Source organism: Rhipicephalus microplus, chromosome 6 (genome assembly GCF_043290135.1).
Source record: "Rhipicephalus microplus isolate Deutch F79 chromosome 6, USDA_Rmic, whole genome shotgun sequence".
NCBI lineage: Eukaryota > Metazoa > Arthropoda > Arachnida > Ixodida > Ixodidae > Rhipicephalus > Rhipicephalus microplus.
Window position 1 is genome coordinate 179,286,418 of NC_134705.1, and position 20,141 is coordinate 179,306,558.

Sequence of the window (20,141 nt, forward strand, 5' to 3'; positions counted from 1 at the left end):
TATTTCACGTATCACAACACTTTTTTTTTCGAGGAGAGGATGATACCATGCAGGACACCTTAGCTCACTCTTTATGGTGTTCCTTTTAAGCTGCGATAAACCCCAATAAACGATGAGTCAGTGTCATGTTACTAATCTAATGATCGTTATATTTCAAGTGACATGTTTTCCGATTATTTATTGTTCATAAAGTTGTTTGATTTGATTGATTGATTGATTGATTGATTGATATGTGGGGTTTAACGTCCCAAAACCACTATATGATTATGAGAGACGCCGTAGTGGAGGGCTCCGGAAATTTAGACCACCTGGGGTTCTTTAACGTGCACCCTAATCTGAGCACACGGGCCTACAACATTTCCGCCTCCATCGGAAATGCAGCCGCCGCAGCCGGGATTCGAACCCGCGCCCTGCGGGTCAGCAGCCGAGTACCTTAGCCACTAGACCACCGCGGCGGGGCTAAAGTTGTTTGAATAAGTTGTTCAATAATAATGTCTACTTGTTGACCCTACCCCATGTTACAGATGCATGTATTATCTTTTTGCAGTCCTTTTAACGATAACCTATAGTTGATAATTTTGCTATTACTAAAATTGTTTGACTGTGTGTTCTCATGATGGCAATGTATAATCTATGATTTGTATGTAATTTTGTAATCCCGGATTTTTCTTTTGTCTTCCACCATCATGACTGTGTGTAAACAAATATTCGCTTTCACATGCCCTCCCTGATATAATCTCTGATGAGATTGGCAGTATTGTTAAATAAATAAATCGCTCACGTCTGAGGACGCTGTTTACACGAAGCAGTGCCAAGCACCAGCTTGAACACAACTTCTCCGGCAATTTTCGTAATCGCTCGCGGAGATAAGAGCCCACGAATAATGAATACGCTTGATCGCAACGAATGGGAGGCTCCAAATAGAGATAAATGGCGTAGAGTTTGTTGTAGGGGCAATGCTCGTGCCACGGAACACCCAACGAGGCAGAAAAATAACGCGCAATGTTGATTTCCACAGTTACGAAAAGTACTGCTACCCCGCCGCGGTGGCCTAGTGGCTAAGGTACTCGGCTGCTGACCCGCAGGTCGCAGGATCGAATCCCGGCTGCATTTCCGATGGAGGCGGAAATGTTGTGTAGGCCCGTGTGTTCCGATTAGGGTGCACGTTAAAGAACCCCCAGGTGGTCGAAATCTCCGGAACCCTCCACTATGCGGCGTCTCTTATAATCATGTGGTGGTTTTGTGACGTTAAACTCCACATATCAAATTGAAAAAGCACTGCTAGGCTCCTGGTATGTCAGGCAGCTCTACACTCGCGCGATAACTTTCATATCACGTGGCTGTGCACGTGACCGACGTACGTATATCAATTTCCTCGTCATCACTCCCGTCCACACCGCGCTCCTGCAAGGGTTGCAGAAAACAGTGCATCCGTTACTTTCCAGACAAACTTTCGCGTTCGGGCGTCTTTCCTTCTAAACAAAACTTCTAATTCGTTATAGCGCGAGAACAAAACGACGACACAGAGACAAGAAGGACGCGAAAGGCATAGAAGTGTGGCAACTTGGGCTAGTTGGTATGGCATGACGATAGTTATAGCGCGAGAACAAAACGACGACACAGAGACAAGTGCTGGGAATCGGACCTTCAGCTCAGCAGCGAATCACTTCCATTGCTGTACAGGCGACTCGTGCGTCAACCCTGGCTAAACTTGCCTGTAGGAACTTACGATGCAGGCAACTAATAATATAGGTGATGCGTTCATGGCAGTCAACGATCACGTGCGGCTATACTCGAAGTGACAAGCGATCCCGATAAGAGATCAAATTTGTGTATCACAATTGGCTGATCACCGACAAGACCATACTGAGAAGGCGTCGAATATTGGATTTGATTTGATTCATATGTGGGGTTTAACGTCCCAAAACCACCATATGATTATGAGAGGCGCCGTAGTGGAGGGCTCCGGAAATTTCGACCACCTGGGGTTCTTTAGCGTGCACCCAAATCTGAGCCCACGGGCCTACAACATTTCCACCTCCATCGGAAATGCAGCCGGGAGTCGATCCCACAACCTGTGGGTCCGCAGCTGAGCACCTTAACCACTGGAACACTTCGGCGGGGCATTCACATAAAAAGTTCTCGAATAGGAATGAAATGGCGCTGGATCCGCGATATTTCGACGAAAAGGCTTGGCTGCATCAGGACCTCGATAATTAGAATGTCGAGTTAAACAACAACTCTTATCCACGTAAGTGACGGTATATACAATAAGAGGACAAAAAAAGCGTCATTTGACTTTTTCTTTTTTGATTGATTTGTGGGGTTTAACGTCCCAAAACCACCATAGGATTTTGAGAGACGCCGTAGTGGAGGGCTCCGGAAATTTCGACCACCTAGGGTTCTTTAACGTGCGCCCAAATCTGAGCCCACGGGCGTACAACATTTCCGCCTCCATCGGAAATGCAGCCGCCGCAGCCGGGAATCGAGCCCGCGAGACTTTTTCTCTTTTAGCGAGTCCGAACTTGTCACACGTTTTTCAAGGATACTCTCTTTATTTGGAGAGACATGTCTTGCACGACTCTACGAAGAGAGTATATGTGATCTCCAAAAGAGAGTTAATGGGTCTCGTTACAGAGAGTCATATGTGTGTCAAGTCAGCACTCACGAAAAAAAAAAAGTCAAATGACTTTTTAAAGGCGAAATTCTTTGATGCCTCATCAAACGCGAAAACTGACCTGCGCACCATGCTGCCGGAGTGCTACGCAGGTAGGTAACCATAACGAGATTATGTCACCACATGACGTCATCACTCGACACGATTGCTCCAAGGCTGGCCGATCTCGGAGGCAGTGCAATAAAAAGTGCGGTAAGCTTCCAATGCTCCGATCTTGTAGGCATCGCAACAACCACGTTGCACAAAGATTTCGGAGGGTGAATTAGGTTTGACACGTCGACTTACAAGATAAAGGAAAGCTTTCGTCTTCGAGTCGATTGAGACGAATGCATAATGGACACTTCGTTTCGTTGTGTGTGTGTGTGTGTGTGTGTGTGTGTGTGTGTGTGTGTGTGTGTGTGTGTGTGTGTGTGTGTGTGTGTGTGTGTGTGTGTGTGTGTGTGTGTGTGTGTGTGTGTGTGTGTGTTCAGCCATTATCGAGTGCATACCTGTCATTGACATTTCCTAATAATAGTGCCCTTGCGCAAAAACATGAGTCTAAAAGGACACTTTTTTTTTTCTTGGGGTGTATACTATATCAGTGCCGGCGGTTGAGAATCCCCATGGCTGAAAGCTATATTCCGAGCGATCTGCAGCCCGAGTCCATTCAGCTCCGGCACGCGCTGCACACGGACGAGTGAAAGAGGAGCTCGTCTGTCGCGAGCCACGCACCCGTCGTTGCTACGTTCGCTCGCAGCTAGGCCTCACGTGCCCCGCACATGGAGCCGAGCGGCATCCGTTCAGCGACGGTCTCGCCGCTTTTCTTCTTCTCTCGCTTTTTTTGTAAACTTCCCCCGGACATTCTTTTGCCGTCGCCGCGACTACGATGACGCATGTGTGGACAGTAGGGAGGCCTCGATGTGGAGCACGCGCCGACTCTCCCGGCCGACCGACCCCTTTGACCCTCACAACCCGGCGACCTCCCGCGGGGCGCGCGAGCACTACAGCCCTCTCTCAAACCCCGGCGGCGGGTTCGAGTTTCGCGTCCCCGGTGCGGCAAAACAAACGAAGCAAGCAGAACTCCCTCCCCAAAGAAGAGGGGAGGGGGTAAGCAAGCGCATTTCGCTAAAGATGGACACCACCTGCGCGCTTCACTCTCTCCCATTTGTCCACCGGTGAGGAAGAGAGAAGGGACATTAGGGAGCGTGAAAGATTGCGGTTACGCGAGCTAGGCATGGCCACCAGCGATTCTTTTTTTAGTGCCGCCCGAAACACTTTCCAAAAAGGATGCGGCGCGTGCGGCCAGAGGAACGGAACGGAGTTGTCCGTCTGGCGGCGCGCGTGTTCCCCGGATGTCGCGTGTTACAACGCAGGGTTCACCGGGAGGTCGTGTCGTTTGGGTGCATGTGACGTCTTCCCTCGAGTACTACGTAGAACACTGCCTCGAGAAGCCGATGTTTCCGAAGGTACGCGACAATGTACCGTTTTACGCGTCACGGCTCTTCGACTGTGTACTCGCGCACTCAAAGCGCCGCGTACATCCAAGAAAATATGAACAAAAACAAAAGATCCGTGCACACAGGTGCTTCGTCTTAACCTGCCTCGTTATACGCTTAAAGAACACTTGAAAAAAAAAACACGAAACACGGGCGTATTCACGTACAGTTCGTTAACTTCACCTTCTGTGGTTATGCAATGTGGTGTCCTAAGACCTTCGTCTCTATAATTGAAGGTAATCTTTGCAGCAACGTGGAAATCATGATTCGTAGAGAGGATCATTCTTACACACAGCATGATAAAAAGAAACGCGTCCGTACATCGCAACGATGGACTACAAAGTTCGTTGTAAACTTCGCAACATTCCTCCGTTGTTGCGATTTCAACGCCATAAAAACGATCCTGTAAGCTATTAAACCTTTTAATCGGTGAGATTAAGAGAATCACACGCTCGCTTTTCTAAAAAAAACAAAAACAAAAAATGGAAGCGGTGAAGATTAAGGCAAAGCCTTCGTGACGTCGCTAAAATGTATACTCCCGAAGCTGCGTTGGCCAAAAGACAACAAACGAGCGCAGAAAATCCCGTCCATCCATGGAGGAAGAAAATACACCGCGTCACGGATCTGCAACCTTCGCAAGCGAACGATCCGTGAAGACATGCAGCAGTGTATCGGCCCGACACGTGACATTTCGCGTCAAGATCGCGCAAAAACTGAGATTTCAAGAGTTTGGTACTGGGTACTTTTTAACCGAAGCGTGCTTGTATGGCCTAACTCAAAGAAACGGTTCGAAAGCAAAAAAAAAAGGAAAAAAAAAACTGGCAAACGTTTAGATCCCGTGTCGATATGGCACGGTACGCTTGAATCTAACTGCGCATTGCCCTCTCCCAACGTTATCTCTTGATCCATGACAGCAACCATACCAATTAATGTTAACGGACAGCTGTCGAGCAGATTAGAGAGACGACTGAGGTTGATGCCCGGTTGTGAAAAGTTAAATGTATAATATTCCGGGTTTTACGATCTAAAAGCACGGTACGATTATGAGACGCCGTAGTGGAGGGTTCCGGAAATGTCGTCCACCTGGTGGTAGTTAAGGTGCGGCTAATTCTAAGCACACCGGCCTCTAGTATAGAGGCCGGTGTACAGAGGCCCTCCATAGAAATGCTAACGCCACGGCCGGGATCTGATTCACGACCGCCGGGTCGGCAGCAGAGCCAACGTTTTTTTAGATCGGCTCGGTCGCGGGTTCGATCCCGGTCCCTTCGTTTAGCCGAGCACTGTAACCAAGAGTGTAGGAAGTGCGTATGTCTTCTCAATAAAGGTTAATTTCTCCATACCACGTCGAGTCCTTCAGTACTCTACCACGCGCCGGAGGGGATACGAAAAGTCAGCCGGTAACAACAGATCGCATGTTTGGACGGAGACACCAGTGGCAAAGGTATAAAATAAAGTCTGGTCTTCTTCGGGTGGGCTACGCGCATCTGCAGTTGAACGCTCGACGCACGAGGAAGGCGCTTTGACCATTGTGTGGTCGCGCCATCTGCGCCGCCATGCGGCGACTGCGAGAAATCCGGTACAGACGGGAAGCACGCGCCCGCTGTACCGATCGCCATTGACGCGGAAAAACCCGTTTTATTGCCCAATAAATCAGGGTACGGGCGCATTTCTTTGCGGACGGGGTGCGCGCGCAGAAAGAGGCGAGGGGGCTGGAACCGGCGCGAAAAACGACGTACGCGATTCCAAGGGGATCCGGTGGTTGTTGTTTAGGCTTAGTTGCGGAGAGGGTTGCCAGCAGTTTACGAAAAAGGGGTCCGGATTTCGCGCTCGCGAGCAAGAAAATGCGCTGGCTGCGACAGGCTTGTCTGTTCGGCATGGAGCCGAACGCAGAGGGGAAATTTGTAGCTTGGTTATTGTGCCTCTGCGAGTGCGATGACCGCTGGCCCCGAAAGGATGTCGAACATGGGACTCGTTCACACCTTGACGATTATTTTCTTTTTCTTTTTGACCACTCCTTACGCTTTCGCGTGCCAGAGCTCCGCCTCTTGATATGTCAGTTGTGTGTTGCAAAGAAGTCTCCGCAAAAAAAAAAAAAGTGCCTTCCGCCACGATGATAGTCGGCGTCGAAGGGGTTATCAAACTTACACGACACCTTCGCACCACCACACTGCTGTTATACATTGTTTGATTCATTCAGTCTTACAGGCAGTCATAGAAACCGCACGCTGTGTAGATGCCTCGGAGTAGATCACTCTTACGCATTCTAAAAAGGGGAGAAAAAAAAAGGAGAAAACGTTTGAAGTCTCAAATATGATTCGTAATCCGAGTGTGCATGTTATCAACCTCGTTATTCTGCTCATTGTGTGTACAATTGCTCATTGCATGACAGTTGCCATTCATCTATTCCGCGACACGATCGCTCCGCATGCTGTACTGGACAAACACGTAAAAGTTGTTCCTTTTCTTTCTCCGTTTGCTCTTCTTTGGTGCTACAAGCGTAGCTACGCATAACACGTCCTCATCATCGTTGCTTGGTTGTCCACATTATATATCTCGCGCATCGGCGAACATTTTTATATCGAACATGCACTGCTACCTATCACTGTCTTGGTGCTAGGAACCACTAGCCGACGGGCCCTCAAGCTTTTTAAATGCGAAGCATTTCTTGGCGAACTTCGGCGACTTTGACCGTATCTATCTATCTAGAATTTGACGTTTGGGTGCTCTCGTGGTCACCCCCTTAACTTGGCGCGAGCTAAAATTAGCAAGGGAGGGTAAAATGGTTTGACGAATATGGCGCGCTGGTCAAGACATGATTAATATCGCAAATCCCGTCGCGTACGTTGTCAAAGACTTCCCGCCAGACAGTGGCACATACCCAGAGGCGGGTATGTGCCGCTGGTATGCGGGTATGTGCCACAGGTAATTGACAGTATCTACCCAGGAGCGACGAGAACATACATGGGCAATTTTAGCGCGCGAGCTTCAACACATACCCGACATAGGTATCGTCGACCCGACGAATGCAAAGAATAAATGTCAGGGTCCCAGCTGGAATCGAACCCAAGCATTCTGCATGGCAATGAATCGTTTTACCACAGAGCTGTGCCAGGTGTCGGAACAACTTTTTAAAATAGAAGGTAACCTTCGTCAAACGTTCATAGTGGTTGCAGTGCTGCCTACCCAATTTTATGAACATCGCATATGTACTCCTTTGATACAGCCGTCACGTCGGGTTAACGTCAATTGTAGTTAGTTGCCATGTGCTGAGGTTGATTTAGGTAGCAGTCTCCAGGGCCAGTATCCTCGCGAGCATCAGCACTTCATGTCAGCTTCTGGCGCTGCCAATACGCATGTTCTAGTTGGCATCGTTGCGCAAGTGCAAACAACTGCAAATATAAACATCTGCAACTATTCAAAATATGCCTGTGCGTGCAACGTTTCTACATATATTTAGCGTCATTTCATGGCGTGTCGCTCAATAAAAATAAGTTGCAACACGGTCACCTTCCCTCCGCATGCTTCGCATAACATCGATTCCCAGGTACGTGGGATCTGCCCATTTTTTTATATCTGACAACTCAAATTTTTTGGCGCTTTTTGCATGCAGGTCCGATGCGTGAGACCGACATGGCCGACGACCCGCGCTGCGTCGTGGCCGAAGAAGGCGGCCGAGACCGCTCGGACGCCTCGTGCGGCGAGGACAGCGACAGCGACTCGGCCCTCAACCCGCTGGCGCAGCTGCAGAGCGCGCTCCAGAAGACCGGAGCCCTCGGGTCGGCCCTCGAGGGAAGCGTCGAGGGAAGCCCGACCGGGCACGGCCAGCCGACGTCCGACGACGCGGGAGCCGGCGACGCGCCGAGCCCGTACCGATGTCACATGTGCGCCTTCCAGGGTCGCTCCAAGGCCGAGTACAGCGGCCACATGGCGACCCATCTGGACCACAAGTGTCCCATGTGCGACTACCGATCGCGCACCGAGGGCCGACTCAAGAGGCACGTCAAGGACTTCCACTCGGACGACCAGTGGCAGATACTGCCGGGTGCCGACGACTGCAAGGACCGCACGTTCCGGTGCCGCCAGTGCGGTCACGTGGCCGCCAGCAAGACGGACTTCTGGGAGCACAGCAAGCTACACATCCGCACCGAGAAGCTGCTCAGCTGCCCAAAGTGCCCGTTCGTGACAGAGTACAAGCACCACCTGGAGTACCACTTGCGCAACCACTTCGGCTCGAAGCCGTTCAAGTGTCCCAAGTGCAACTACAGCTGCGTCAACAAGAGCATGCTCAACAGCCATCTCAAGTCTCACTCCAACGTGTACCAGTACCGGTGCGCCGACTGCAATTACGCCACCAAGTATTGCCACAGCCTGAAGCTGCACCTGCGAAAGTACGTCCACCGGCCTGCAGGCGTGCTTAACTCGGACGGCAGCCCCGACTTGTATCCCATGATGGACGTGTACGGAACCAGACGGGGTCCGCGTCGGGGACCGCGGGGATACCCGCCGGTAACCGTGCCGCCGCCACCTCAGCCGCCACCACTGCAGGAGACCGCTGCGCCAGCACCGGACCTGAACGGTGAGCTTGTACGGGTAACGTCAACAAAGCTATGGCCAGGTCAAGAGCTTAGACTTCGTTTTCCGTAGTGACACAGATAAGGCGTCGACAACTTCTTGTGGCGGAGGGCTTACGGAGAAAGCGGGGGAAGGGGGGGGGGGGGGGCGCACGGAAAGTTGAAGCGCGAAAAGGGGCAGAGTTTTGCAGCCAAAGCGTATACAATTGGGTGAATCCACACTAAATTGTAAAACTGGGTTAGCAGTAATGTTTATTTCAGCACGCAAGTTACAAAGCTGCAATCGAGCATAGGCCCCAAGCGAAAATCACATTTCATGTCATAAGTACTCGATCGGCCTTCATTAGAGGGGTCCTAAAACACTATTTTCAGGTAACCATTGAATAGATTCCCTAAAACAGCTCACTGCCTGACGAATTCGATGCCGCAAGAATTTTAAGAATTCGTCTAGTACGAGCGGGGTTACAAAGATTTGTCTGACGCTGCAATTGCATTCTCTCTTCTCTCGTCCAGACGAAAGAGCTGGTAGCTAAGCAGGGGTGGGAGAGGGGGTGGCATGGGCAACGAAAATACGTCACGCGCGCCTCGGTACCTTAAGCACTCCCCCCCCTCCCCCTTTTTTTTTCTTCGAATACGCGGCTTTTCTAGTGTGATCGCGCTCGCACAAGTTGACAAGTAACGATCTCTCGCGGCGATACTTGTAACGACCGAGCGGGCCACGTTCAAATTAGCTAATGACTGAAAGATGGCCTTCTACGAGTGATTTTTGAGCGTCTTCCGTCATCATTGTCAAGAAAAGAGAAAGCAATTTGTAACTGACTTTGATAATTTATTGTGAATAATTCTAAGACACAAGATTTGGCTCGCATGTTTTCGGGAGCCTCTACTACCGATCGGAAGCATTTTCTAACCACTTCACTTTATTACCTTAAAGACCCCCTAGAGGGGGTATTAGATAAGGGGTGCTAAACATACAACAAATGTAATACATATGCAGGATGGGTATGAGCAGGGGTAACCAATACAGAAATAAAATAATACAAGTGCAGGATAAGTATGCATATTATTAGACGTAACACAAAAAGAGAAGACAAAGCGAGAACCAGTGGCACAAAAAGGAACAATGTAATGTATTCAAATTGAAAAGCTCCATGCTCAGAAATTGTTGCAGGGCCCCTATAAGAAATGACAAAGGCAAGCAAGCAGGGGTTTTGACTCCGTGCCGGGGGCCGCATAGTACTGCTACGCGGCCCACATGTGGCCCGGTGACCGCAAGCTGTCGAATTCTGTTTTATATGATTACAAGGTGCCCCCCCGCCCTCTCTTCGTGCGCATGCCCATCCCAGACTTACAGTGAATTTAAATTTGAGTCGCGCCCGCAAGAAGTATAATCCAATTAATACTATAGCTTGAGCGACTGTCGTAAAGTGTCTTGACCAACTAGCGCTTCGAATTTCTCCAGTGCAGGGACAGTCGCTGGTGAGCCTCATCCCGGCCATGGCGTGCGCGCAGCAACAGCAACAGCAGCTGCTTCGCGCCGCAGCACTGGCAGCTCCAGGCACCGTGCCGTGGAAGTGCAGTGTGTGCGACTTCACCACGGCCGACGAACAGCAGCTCAGCCGACACGTGCTGGGACACGCCGAGAGTCAAGACCTGTGCCGGCTGTACGGCATCAGGAGCCTACCGGGCATCGCACCACCCATGCCACCTCCCCCACCACCCCCACCGCCTCCTACAACGACGATTGCACCACACCAGCAGCAACCTCAGCCGGACTCCCAACCAGAGCGACCGGCGGTTGTCTCGTCTACGTCTAGCCACGAGACTCCACTCAGGGACGAACGGAAGGGCTCTCCACTGGACCTGAGCCGAACGCTTGCGGAAACGCCACGAAGTCGGCGCAAGGGCAGGGCCACCAAGATCGACAAACTGTGCATGCGGCTACAAGACGACGCCTCTCCTCCGGAAATCAACAAGTTTCAGACAGATCCCCCCTCGTCGGCGAGTCCGGTCCAGGCGCCATCGCCCTCGGCGCTGGCGACGTCTCCGAGGCGAGAGGTCTCCTCCGACCAAACAGCCGACTTGGCGAACAACAAGCCTCAGAAGGATTCATTCCGATGCGCCTACTGCGACATCGCGTTCGAGCACTGCGTCATGTACACTGTTCACATGGGCTACCATGGCTACCACGATCCTTTCACGTGCAACATGTGCGGACAGCGGAGCGAGGACAAGCTAGCCTTCTTTTTGCACATTGCGCGCGCTGCGCATCTTTGAGATCCATTCCTTCCACACGCGCTTAGGTCGCACAAAACACCCGAACCCCGACAACGAACACTGGCGTCGCTGCAGTCGCGGTGAAGTGACGTCACGGCACGAACTCGCCTACTCCGGCTTCTTTCCGAGCCCGTTAAGTACCCGCTCTTCAGCAACACAGTGGTCATTCCTTCTCGATTTCGAGTACTAGAGGTATAAGTACAAGTATTGATTTTTGTTAAAAGTTAACTAAGCAGCAGAAAGTAGGGATTCACTATGAAAACGTAAGTGCAGGACAGCGAGACATTAATTTTCACCATGCACGTACTCGACGAAATCAATGCTAAGAAAATATTCGCGGTAAATGGGTCTGACTTCATTACAACTTGGCATAGACTACGCGAGTAAACGTTTGTGTTGAAGTATTACAAATGAAATTAGCACACTCTCAGTTTACTCACAGCATTGCGATTTAGCGTGCAAGTTATGTCTGCCTCTGCAAATAATGTATCTCATTAGACGAAATTCCGCTTTGGGATGCTGAATACTTTAGATGGATCTGTCTTTCATACACAATCACTTTTATCTCATTAGACAGAATTCCGCTTTGGTTGCTGAATACTTTAGATGGATCTGTCTTTCATACACAATCACTTTTAATAGTGAGAAAAAGAAGTAACGGTGTGATTTACAAATTGCTTGTCAACAGTCATCAGGATTACGTAGTCGCATACCCTGATTTACGCGAACAGCTGCCGCCTCGATCGGAAAGTGACGGGGAGCACCAACAGCATTTCATGTACACGCAGACGCTGCTGGTGGCTATCGAAACTGGTACTTACAAGCGTGACAGCACAGTCACTATGATGTTGCACGTAGACACTGTCTGAAATCAGTAACAGTTTCTGCAACTAACCTCAAATTGTTTTTCTAGTGAAACAGAGCGCAGAAAATATTCTCCAAAACATGAAGCTAAATAACATGATAAAATATGAGCAACTACACACAAGAAAACGCAACAGCTGTGGCGATATTCTCGGGTGAGTGCATTCAAGATATTTTGCTAAACTGGATACACACTTAGGCACGCGCCCACAGGGAAAAAAAAAACACTGCCTGCAGTTACCCCGATACAGATACCGTGAACAACGCAACCCGAAGTGCAAGTACGCTGTCGTATACGTTTCAGAAGCGCGACATGATTGCGAGGCACGCTGCAGAGTAACTGTGGTCACCTCGCATTTTTTTAACCTGCTACACATGCATTCCGTAGCCGAGAATCGAATCCATCTTCGAAGTAAGCAGCGCGACACCGTAAGGAACCTCGTCAAAGCGTGAACGCTGGAGCGCAGGCCCCGTTGGTAATTCTACCGAAAAAAAAAAGTTTTTTTTCATTGTTTTACCATGAACATCATCGATGCTGCTACCGTCATTTATTTGAAGAGTGAGACAAGCAAAAAGTGAACGCTGGCAGCTCAACGGCGTTCGAAGCGAGCGCATGTCATGTACGCACGCCGTAGCAAGATTCGAAGAGTCCCGTGCCGTGACGTCATGCAAGCCTCCCACCAGGCGGCGCCACTTCAACTTCTCGGGGCTAATATAGTCGGCGCGCAACGTTCTCGTTACGAACTGTAGTCTGTAATGAGCGCGCTTACAGTGTACGCTTGCAAGAAAGCATGCTTGATGTGCGTGTAAACGTGCACTCTAAGAAAACAAAGGAGTCTCTGCGAGTCCTCACTTGCCACATATACGACTCTCTTTGAAGAGACAAGTCAACTCCCTTAGGAAATCATTATATACTCTCTTATGACAGCCATGGCTTCCAAAAAGAGTTGACGTGGCTCATTGAAGGTAGTAATGTACGTAGCAAGTGAGGATTCGCCGAAAAGAGTAACACACTTTTTTTGTCTTTGAGTGTGGTGAGAGAGAGAAATGTTTATTGATATTGTTACGGGGTAGCCATTCTCCCCCGATCATTCTTATTTTACTTCATCGTTCATGTCTCCTTAACAGTATCATAGGTGTAGAAGGTCGAGCACTCAAGCTCGTATCGCGCCTATAGCTTCGCAACTCAGGTATAAAAAATTGAAGATCTACGCAAAAAATAAGAAAAAAAGAGGGTGAGCCGCACAGGTTCACGCCCGTATTTATACACTCAGGTCCCAATCTACTGTTTTCCCCAGTGCCATATTATATACAATATTATATAGTTTGTTAGCCTATTATATAGTTCGGTGACCACCCGCAAGATGGGAGGATGACAAAGAGCGGCAACACTCTGCTCTAAGGGCCACTTCGCACTCAAGCCACACGACCGCACCGCGTAGTACGGATGACATTCCGCATGTCTCTATAGCTGCTCACTTTGGTCTTCCACTTGTCTCTCACTGACCTTCCGCCCGTCTCCCATTGGTTGCTCACCCTGCCCTTGCACCTGTATGATTGTGTTACTTAAGTTGGCCGTACACCTGACTCTCATTAGCTGCTCACGACTAGAGACAGACGGAAAGCCAATGAGAGACAGGGCAGATGACCTTCCACCCATCTCTCATTGGCTGCTCACACTGAGCACCCGATAATATGCGTGTGGAAGGTCACATCGAGCAGCCAAGAGGCGGGCGGAAAGCCATCTGCCATGTCTCTTTGACCTTCCGCTTGTGTCTGCTTCTACTTCCTCTGCTTCTACTGGCCTTCCGTCCGTCAACGAATTGAGCCGTCAGCTGCCAATGAGAGACAGGTGCCATTCACCTTGTCTCTCGTTGACTTTCTGCCATGTGCGGGGTGGCCGTGCGGCTTGAGCGTGAATATGCCCTAAATATGAACCGCTGGCTGAGCGATATCGAGGCCGTCACGTAAGGCGTTTACGGGACTATCTGCATATGAACGAGCCTACGCATTGACCCGTTCACGGACAGGCCCTCTGCACAGGCCGCCGGCGATCAATAACTAGTCAGGGTAACATGTGATTCCCACGGCTCATGTCTTCACGCCCAGCTCAAGACGGTACCGCCCCGATGCCAGCCGCAACGAGTCAAAATAAAGAATCAAAACCCACGTTTGACATGAGCAGAGAATACAGTCATACAAATGTAATATAACTTTGTCCATGTACGCGCCATATTTCACATTGTAGTGTTTTGAAAGGTATAAAGATGTCATCATGTGTCCTGGAATTTGTGTGTTCTCAATTGCGTCGGAATGCCGCAGCTGCATGCGGTTGGTTCTTCCCAAACTCTCCATCAAAAAAGTTGGATGACACGTAGCCGTAGGCAGTGGGGTAGCCAGGGTGTGGTAAGGTGAATTAAAACACCACGAAAATATTTTGCATGTCTACATATATGCACAAACAAAAAAAACAACCGGCCTAGGCCATATGGGAGCTCCCTCTATATGGGAGGGAGCTCCCTCCCATCCCCACTTAAAATAAGTGCATGCCTGGCTGTGCCTCTGGTCATTATTGAAAGCAATCCAAGCAAGCACAAACCTTTTATTGCAGAAACACAGTGCATTTTACTTATGGTGTGAATTTCTTGCAGCTACGCAAATACGAGTAAGTTATCTTTTATTGCGATAGAAATTATATGGACACTCTCGGCTGGATTTTGCCGCCGGCGTCGCCCTCACTCACCGTATATGCATACGCATCTAAATATAGGCAAACGCAAGAAACAAAATTAAGAAAAACTCCGGCATGCGGAATTGAACTTGGGACATCTAAATAGTAAGTGCGAGGCGTTCACCACGGAGGACCGCCGCCTTCAACGTTCAAACGGCAAGCTATCTATATCTACCACTTACCGCCGCTGTCGGGCAGCTCGGGGGGAACTATTGGTTTTCAGCATTAACTGCAAGATGGCGCAATGAACGCGCATTGCTGCATCGTCACGACGTGGCGGCGCGCTTCCTCATCTCTCACGCGTACTTTGCGCCGCGGAAAGGAGGGCGTACGACGCTCACTCGCGCTCCCTTATCTCGCAGTGGGGAGGATCGTACGTCTTGGCGGGCGTTGGGCTTTCATTCATCATCATCATCATCATCAGCCTGACTACGTCCACTGCAGGAGAAAGGCCTCTCCCATGTTCCGCCAGTTAACCCGGTCCTGTGCTTGCTGCTGCCAATTTATACCCGCAAACTTCTTAATCTCACCTGCCCACCTAACCTTCTGTCTCCCCCTAACCCGCTTTCCTTCTCTGGGAATCCAGTTAGTTACCCTTAACGACCAGCGGTTATCCTGTCTACCCGCTACATGCCCGGCCCATGGCCATTTATTTTTCTTAATTTCAGCTATGATATCCTTAACCCCCGTTTGTTCCCTAATCCACTCTGCTCTCTTCTTGTCTCTTAAGGGCTTTCATTAGAACAATTCTATTGTAGTTACCGGGCGCACAAAGGTCCCTGCGTTGCACAGTCTCCATTTGTGAAAAGGACGCGCTTTTCAGACACAGCGAAGTAACAACTGAGACGCTTATTCGCGCTGATCTGTACCTGTGGGTACGTTTCGTGCGTCATTTGTGCGTGAGAAACGCTGGGCACATCTCGATCTGCTTGCCATTCTGTGCGTGACCTTCCAATTTGTTGCTATTACGTTCATTGCTTCGCTTTCGCGGCAAAGCTGTGACTTCTTTAATCATTCTTTTTTTTTTCTTCAAGAACACTAGGCAAATACAAAGATGCCTATAACTGTGGTTGTAGCACGAAGCATCACAAGATTTCAATGCCATCGTCCAGTAACCCTACATTCCTACAGCACTTTGCATATGTCGACGCCCGCGCAGTAAAAGTGAGCAACGTTGGGCAAGGCAACTGCAACTTCCAGTGCGCTAATACCATGCGGGCAACTTAAACATGATTTTATTTCAACATAAGCATTTACTCAGCACTTAAGTAGCACTACGAGGTTTCTGGACCGCTGTTTCAGCAATCAACTATATTTGCCTTAAGTGACCCTTTAAGAGAGCATGTCCAGCCGATTTGGACCAGCGTTATCGACATGAAAAGTCCTACAGTTCATAAACTCATGCACAAACACATTCACGATACTAAAAAACGCTGTGCTTTCTGCGATTAGGCGCTGGTAAGTGACAAAAAGACAATGCGATTGGCGAGGCAACTTTAAAGTTTCCACACCAGCTGCCGTGACATCGTAGATTTTCGACGGCATCTATTAGGACCCACTAAATCGGCAAAAATGAACTGCATTGTCTGCCGAGAGAACCAGAGGCTTAACACGCCAAGTCTTAGAAAATTTCGCTGAGCAGATGCGGCCGACATACGAAAATCTATGACGTCACAATCGGATATAGCGGCGGGAAACCGAGAGCTTTGACAGTGATATCTCTTCCATCGCTGAACCTGTAGTGGCTAAACTAACGACACGAGTTTTTAAAGTATACTATATCAGTCCACAATAATTTTTTTAGTCTGGTGTCTCTTAACAAAGGAAGCCGAAAATCGCGGAGAAGCGAACGGTGATCCCGCATGATGGAAATACAGGTGCGATCACAGTTCTTCAATCATGCAAGTTGCGAAATGTGTTCAGAGGACATGTCTACCCATGTCCCATGACCGATTCGGCGAAAGCTTCAATATAGCTATACAATACACTAATGTCATATTTGACTGGTCCATTCCTTCCTCCGTGGACTGGTCGTTTCTAGTTGTTTTGGAGCACTCTCCTGTAAGAGAGAGGTTGTGTCTTTTCTTTTCCTCAGCCCTTCTCTCTCTCGCTTTCGCTCAGGAGAGCGCTCCGAAACGACCAGTCCAATATTGAATTCCAATGGCAGATCCAGATCACATTTTTCTGCTCTGAGCAGAGCAATCACATTCCAATGGCAGATTGGGAGCGTGAACTGTGTGTTCCAATGGCAGATTAAGAGCAACCGCAGGTCACAGATTGCTCCGTGGAGCAAGAATTCTTGCTTGGCCGAAATCGACGGATTTGATTGTAAGTGACGTTCTGCGCGTTGGCCTTTCATCCAATCACCGATAGTTGTCCGCAAAACGCTTCACACTCCCTTGCACCCTCTCGTGCTCTCTCGCTAGATTTCCACTCACCAAGAGTTCCCGTATAGACGCGCGCGTTCCAATCGCAGATTTCACGAGAGCAATCCCGCTCGGATCCTTTACCCCGCGTTTGATATCGTCGGGTTCGACTCACAAAGTGGCGCTGCTTCATTAGGCTTGCACACCTAAACAATTAAGGTACAGAAACAATATGCTTACAGTGGAAGGCATGCAACAAAAATGGGTAAAGTCTTACCAGGACCTATGGATAGCTCTATCCTCTCGCAGCAAATATTTCATTAACACTTTGTATAAAATTTGCTTTAAGAAGTTGAAGCATATTACCTGCTTTAATAAGTTGCTTTAATAAGTTGAAGCATATTACGTGAAGCATATTACCTCAGCTGTTTGCTGTAGAAAAACAAGTTCGCTACACTGCTTCAAGACTACTAGAAACATACAGTGCTCACTTTTTGCACAGACATCCCCTTTTCGACGTTGACGTTAAAAGTCTGCGCTGTATGTTGCCACCATTATTACAAACTCGCTGAACTTAACATCCTTCTGTTTCAAGAACATATAAATGGCCTCCCAGTCCAACATCCCTGTTCTAAGGAGTGGCGTGGATTAATAATTAGTAAAGCAACTCATTTGCCTTCAACAGATAGAATTGTGGAATGCCCACTTCTCCTGATCTCAAGATAGTCACTTGGACCTGAGGACTTTTTGGGTAAGCTTCACATACATCTCCCAATTACTTGTACGTGCAGTGCAGATAATGAAACAAAACATGGAAGCGCACACAGACAGCACCGATTCTTGGGTTAAAATTTATTGCACAAAACATGTGTGCTGTGTTGTGCAATAAATGTATATTGTGCAAGAGCAATGTCACCTGGACATTATATATATATATATATCACATACACACACAATCACTTCGCTGTCTTGCATAAAAGTGTCCTTGTGACTAAAAAATAAAAAAAGCAACAGTAGTATACAACATACCTAAAATCGTGCTTTGTACATGTGAAACAGTCCAATTTCAGATGGGGATGGTGTATACAATTGCTAATGTATATAACTCTCACAAACCTCGTAGTTAATGTACTTGGGTTTTACCGTTAGTAAACAACGAATTCCTATGCGAGTATTTCATCTGCACAGCAGACAAGATGTATATTTTATTAGGCCCAGCTGAACGTAATTGAAAAAAGAAAACATATATAACGTACACAACCCATCAACGCCAGACTGAGCACTGTGTCGTAGGGTTCATCTCTGTCCCGTGCGGACACTGAAATGCATCGGCGAACTCATGATTGTTGCTCAGGGGCAGGTTAGTTCTGGAAAGCAAGGATAAGCAGCAACTCAGGCAAGAGCATATGCTATATGCTACCTCAATACGAGGTCTTCCAGTCGCTCAGTTAAAATTACACCCACCACAATCCTCATCGCCACCATTTATGCAGGGTGATGCATGGTTATGCATGACATGGGCGAATTTTCAGGCACTTAAAACACTCGAAAAACATTACAATAACCTAATTCATTTCGACACGAACATAACCTACTTAACAGTTTGAAGTATTCAAAATGAACGACTTCCGAGTGCACATGACTCGCCTTGAATAAATAGCTACACTGCAGCATTAGTCTGCTATGCCGTGAAAACACCTATCAAAGAAATCCACATATTCACTAGATCACACTTCAAAATCAAATGTACATTTTACCTGCACCTTGACCGATGACCTTGAGTCTGAAGGTGTGTCACTCTGACTTATATACAATAAGTATTGTAAATTGTAAAACATATTTTACTTCTTGTGACTTACACCCAACTGCTGTACTATTGCTACTAGTATACAAGGCTGCTTCTACTATACTTTCAATTAGGAAGCGACGTTCGCTACTAGTATACAAGGCTGCTTCTACTATACTTTCAATTAGGAAGCGACGTTCGCAGATGCCTAGTTGCAGTTCTAAAAAATAATGTGCAAGTTAGTTCAATCAAGTTAGCAATGCTCATTTTTCTCAATGTGATATATACTATTTTAACTATTCAATTTCAAATTAATCGACCAAAAAACTGTTCAGTTTGAATCTACTTTGAAAAAAATTGTACTATTCGCTCATCCCTACTACTTATGTCCAGTACACTGCAAAACCCCACTTCAGAAAAGGCGTAGCTTTTCCAGTCTTTAAAAGGCAGCAAATCAGATGGTGAAATCAAAATGCAGAGTTGGGGCCAAAGCAGCTTTGTGTTAAGGGACATACGTACAGTGCGTACACATCATAACACAACATTGCAGGGCTAAGCAATGCTCACACCTCATTTCCACAGTACACCGTTAGTGCCATATTAGCTTAATTTAGACACGAATATTTTTTAAATCAGAGTCTACCTTAACTTTAGCGGCCAGATTTGCAGCGATGTGGCGTAGTCATCTCACAATTGCACATACTAGTGTTGTAATGTGTTGATGTCATATTTCAATGGGTGTACACTGTACCCAAAATATGTCATTGTTGTGACCAAAGTTTGAAGCTTATTCATGCAATTAAGGTTCATTCCATCATAACACTGTGTGTCTAGAATGATAGTCAGTATTTGGGTATGTTAACATTTCGAGCCAGGTAGAATACCTGCCCCTTCTACACCCTCATGGATCACAAGAAGGTCTTCGTAGACGTTCTTGTTGATCAGTTTCAAGGGGCTAGCACACTTCTATTTTTCCGTAGCTGGAAGCTCTTTCTCTCAGCAATACCCAAATGCCCCTGCCTTGCATGGGTCTACTGCATCCTCTACAAGCACATGCCAGCCGATCTTCTGCCGTCTTCAACTAGATTTTCATTCTTTGGTCACTTAACTCTCCTACTCTTTAAAGAGAATCTCAAGGTATTTTATAATTCAATCTAACTTCATGTTTAGGAAGAACCGACATTATTGTTGATGATGTCATAATTGTTTTCACGGTTGTAGCCGCAAGAGCTTTAGAACAGGCGAAATAAAAGCTTGTTTTGCTCCGCCGCCGCGAGCGCGCTAAAAGTGTGGGCATGGAAACATACGTCATCTTCGTTTCTTCTGGCCTGAAGCAAATGTTCTTTATCTGCAACCATAGCCTCTGTGACTAACCCATCACATGCCATTGCCGG

At 48.0% G+C, this 20,141-nt stretch overlaps 2 protein-coding genes across 3 annotated transcripts in view; one reads left to right on the forward strand and one right to left on the reverse strand.

Moving 5' to 3' along the window:
* Positions 1–7,284: 7,284 nt before the first annotated feature.
* On the forward strand, positions 7,285–14,152 carry LOC142765703 (protein hunchback-like). Its single transcript, XM_075867152.1, has 2 exons — positions 7,285–8,728; positions 10,186–14,152. Exons 1-2 carry the CDS (start codon positions 7,768–7,770, stop codon positions 10,998–11,000), a joined length of 1,776 nt encoding a protein of 591 aa, XP_075723267.1. The 5' UTR covers positions 7,285–7,767; the 3' UTR covers positions 11,001–14,152.
* A 3,975-nt stretch (positions 14,153–18,127) lies between these two features.
* LOC119167075 (uncharacterized) overlaps positions 18,128–20,141 on the reverse strand; it is a 46,396-nt gene continuing 44,382 nt past the window's right edge. For both annotated transcript variants that reach the window (XM_075867154.1, XM_075867153.1), the window contains one exon: positions 18,128–18,328. In XM_075867154.1, coding sequence (XP_075723269.1) covers positions 18,226–18,328 — 103 coding nt within the window. In that variant the 3' untranslated portion in view covers positions 18,128–18,225. The remainder of the gene's footprint in view (positions 18,329–20,141) is intronic.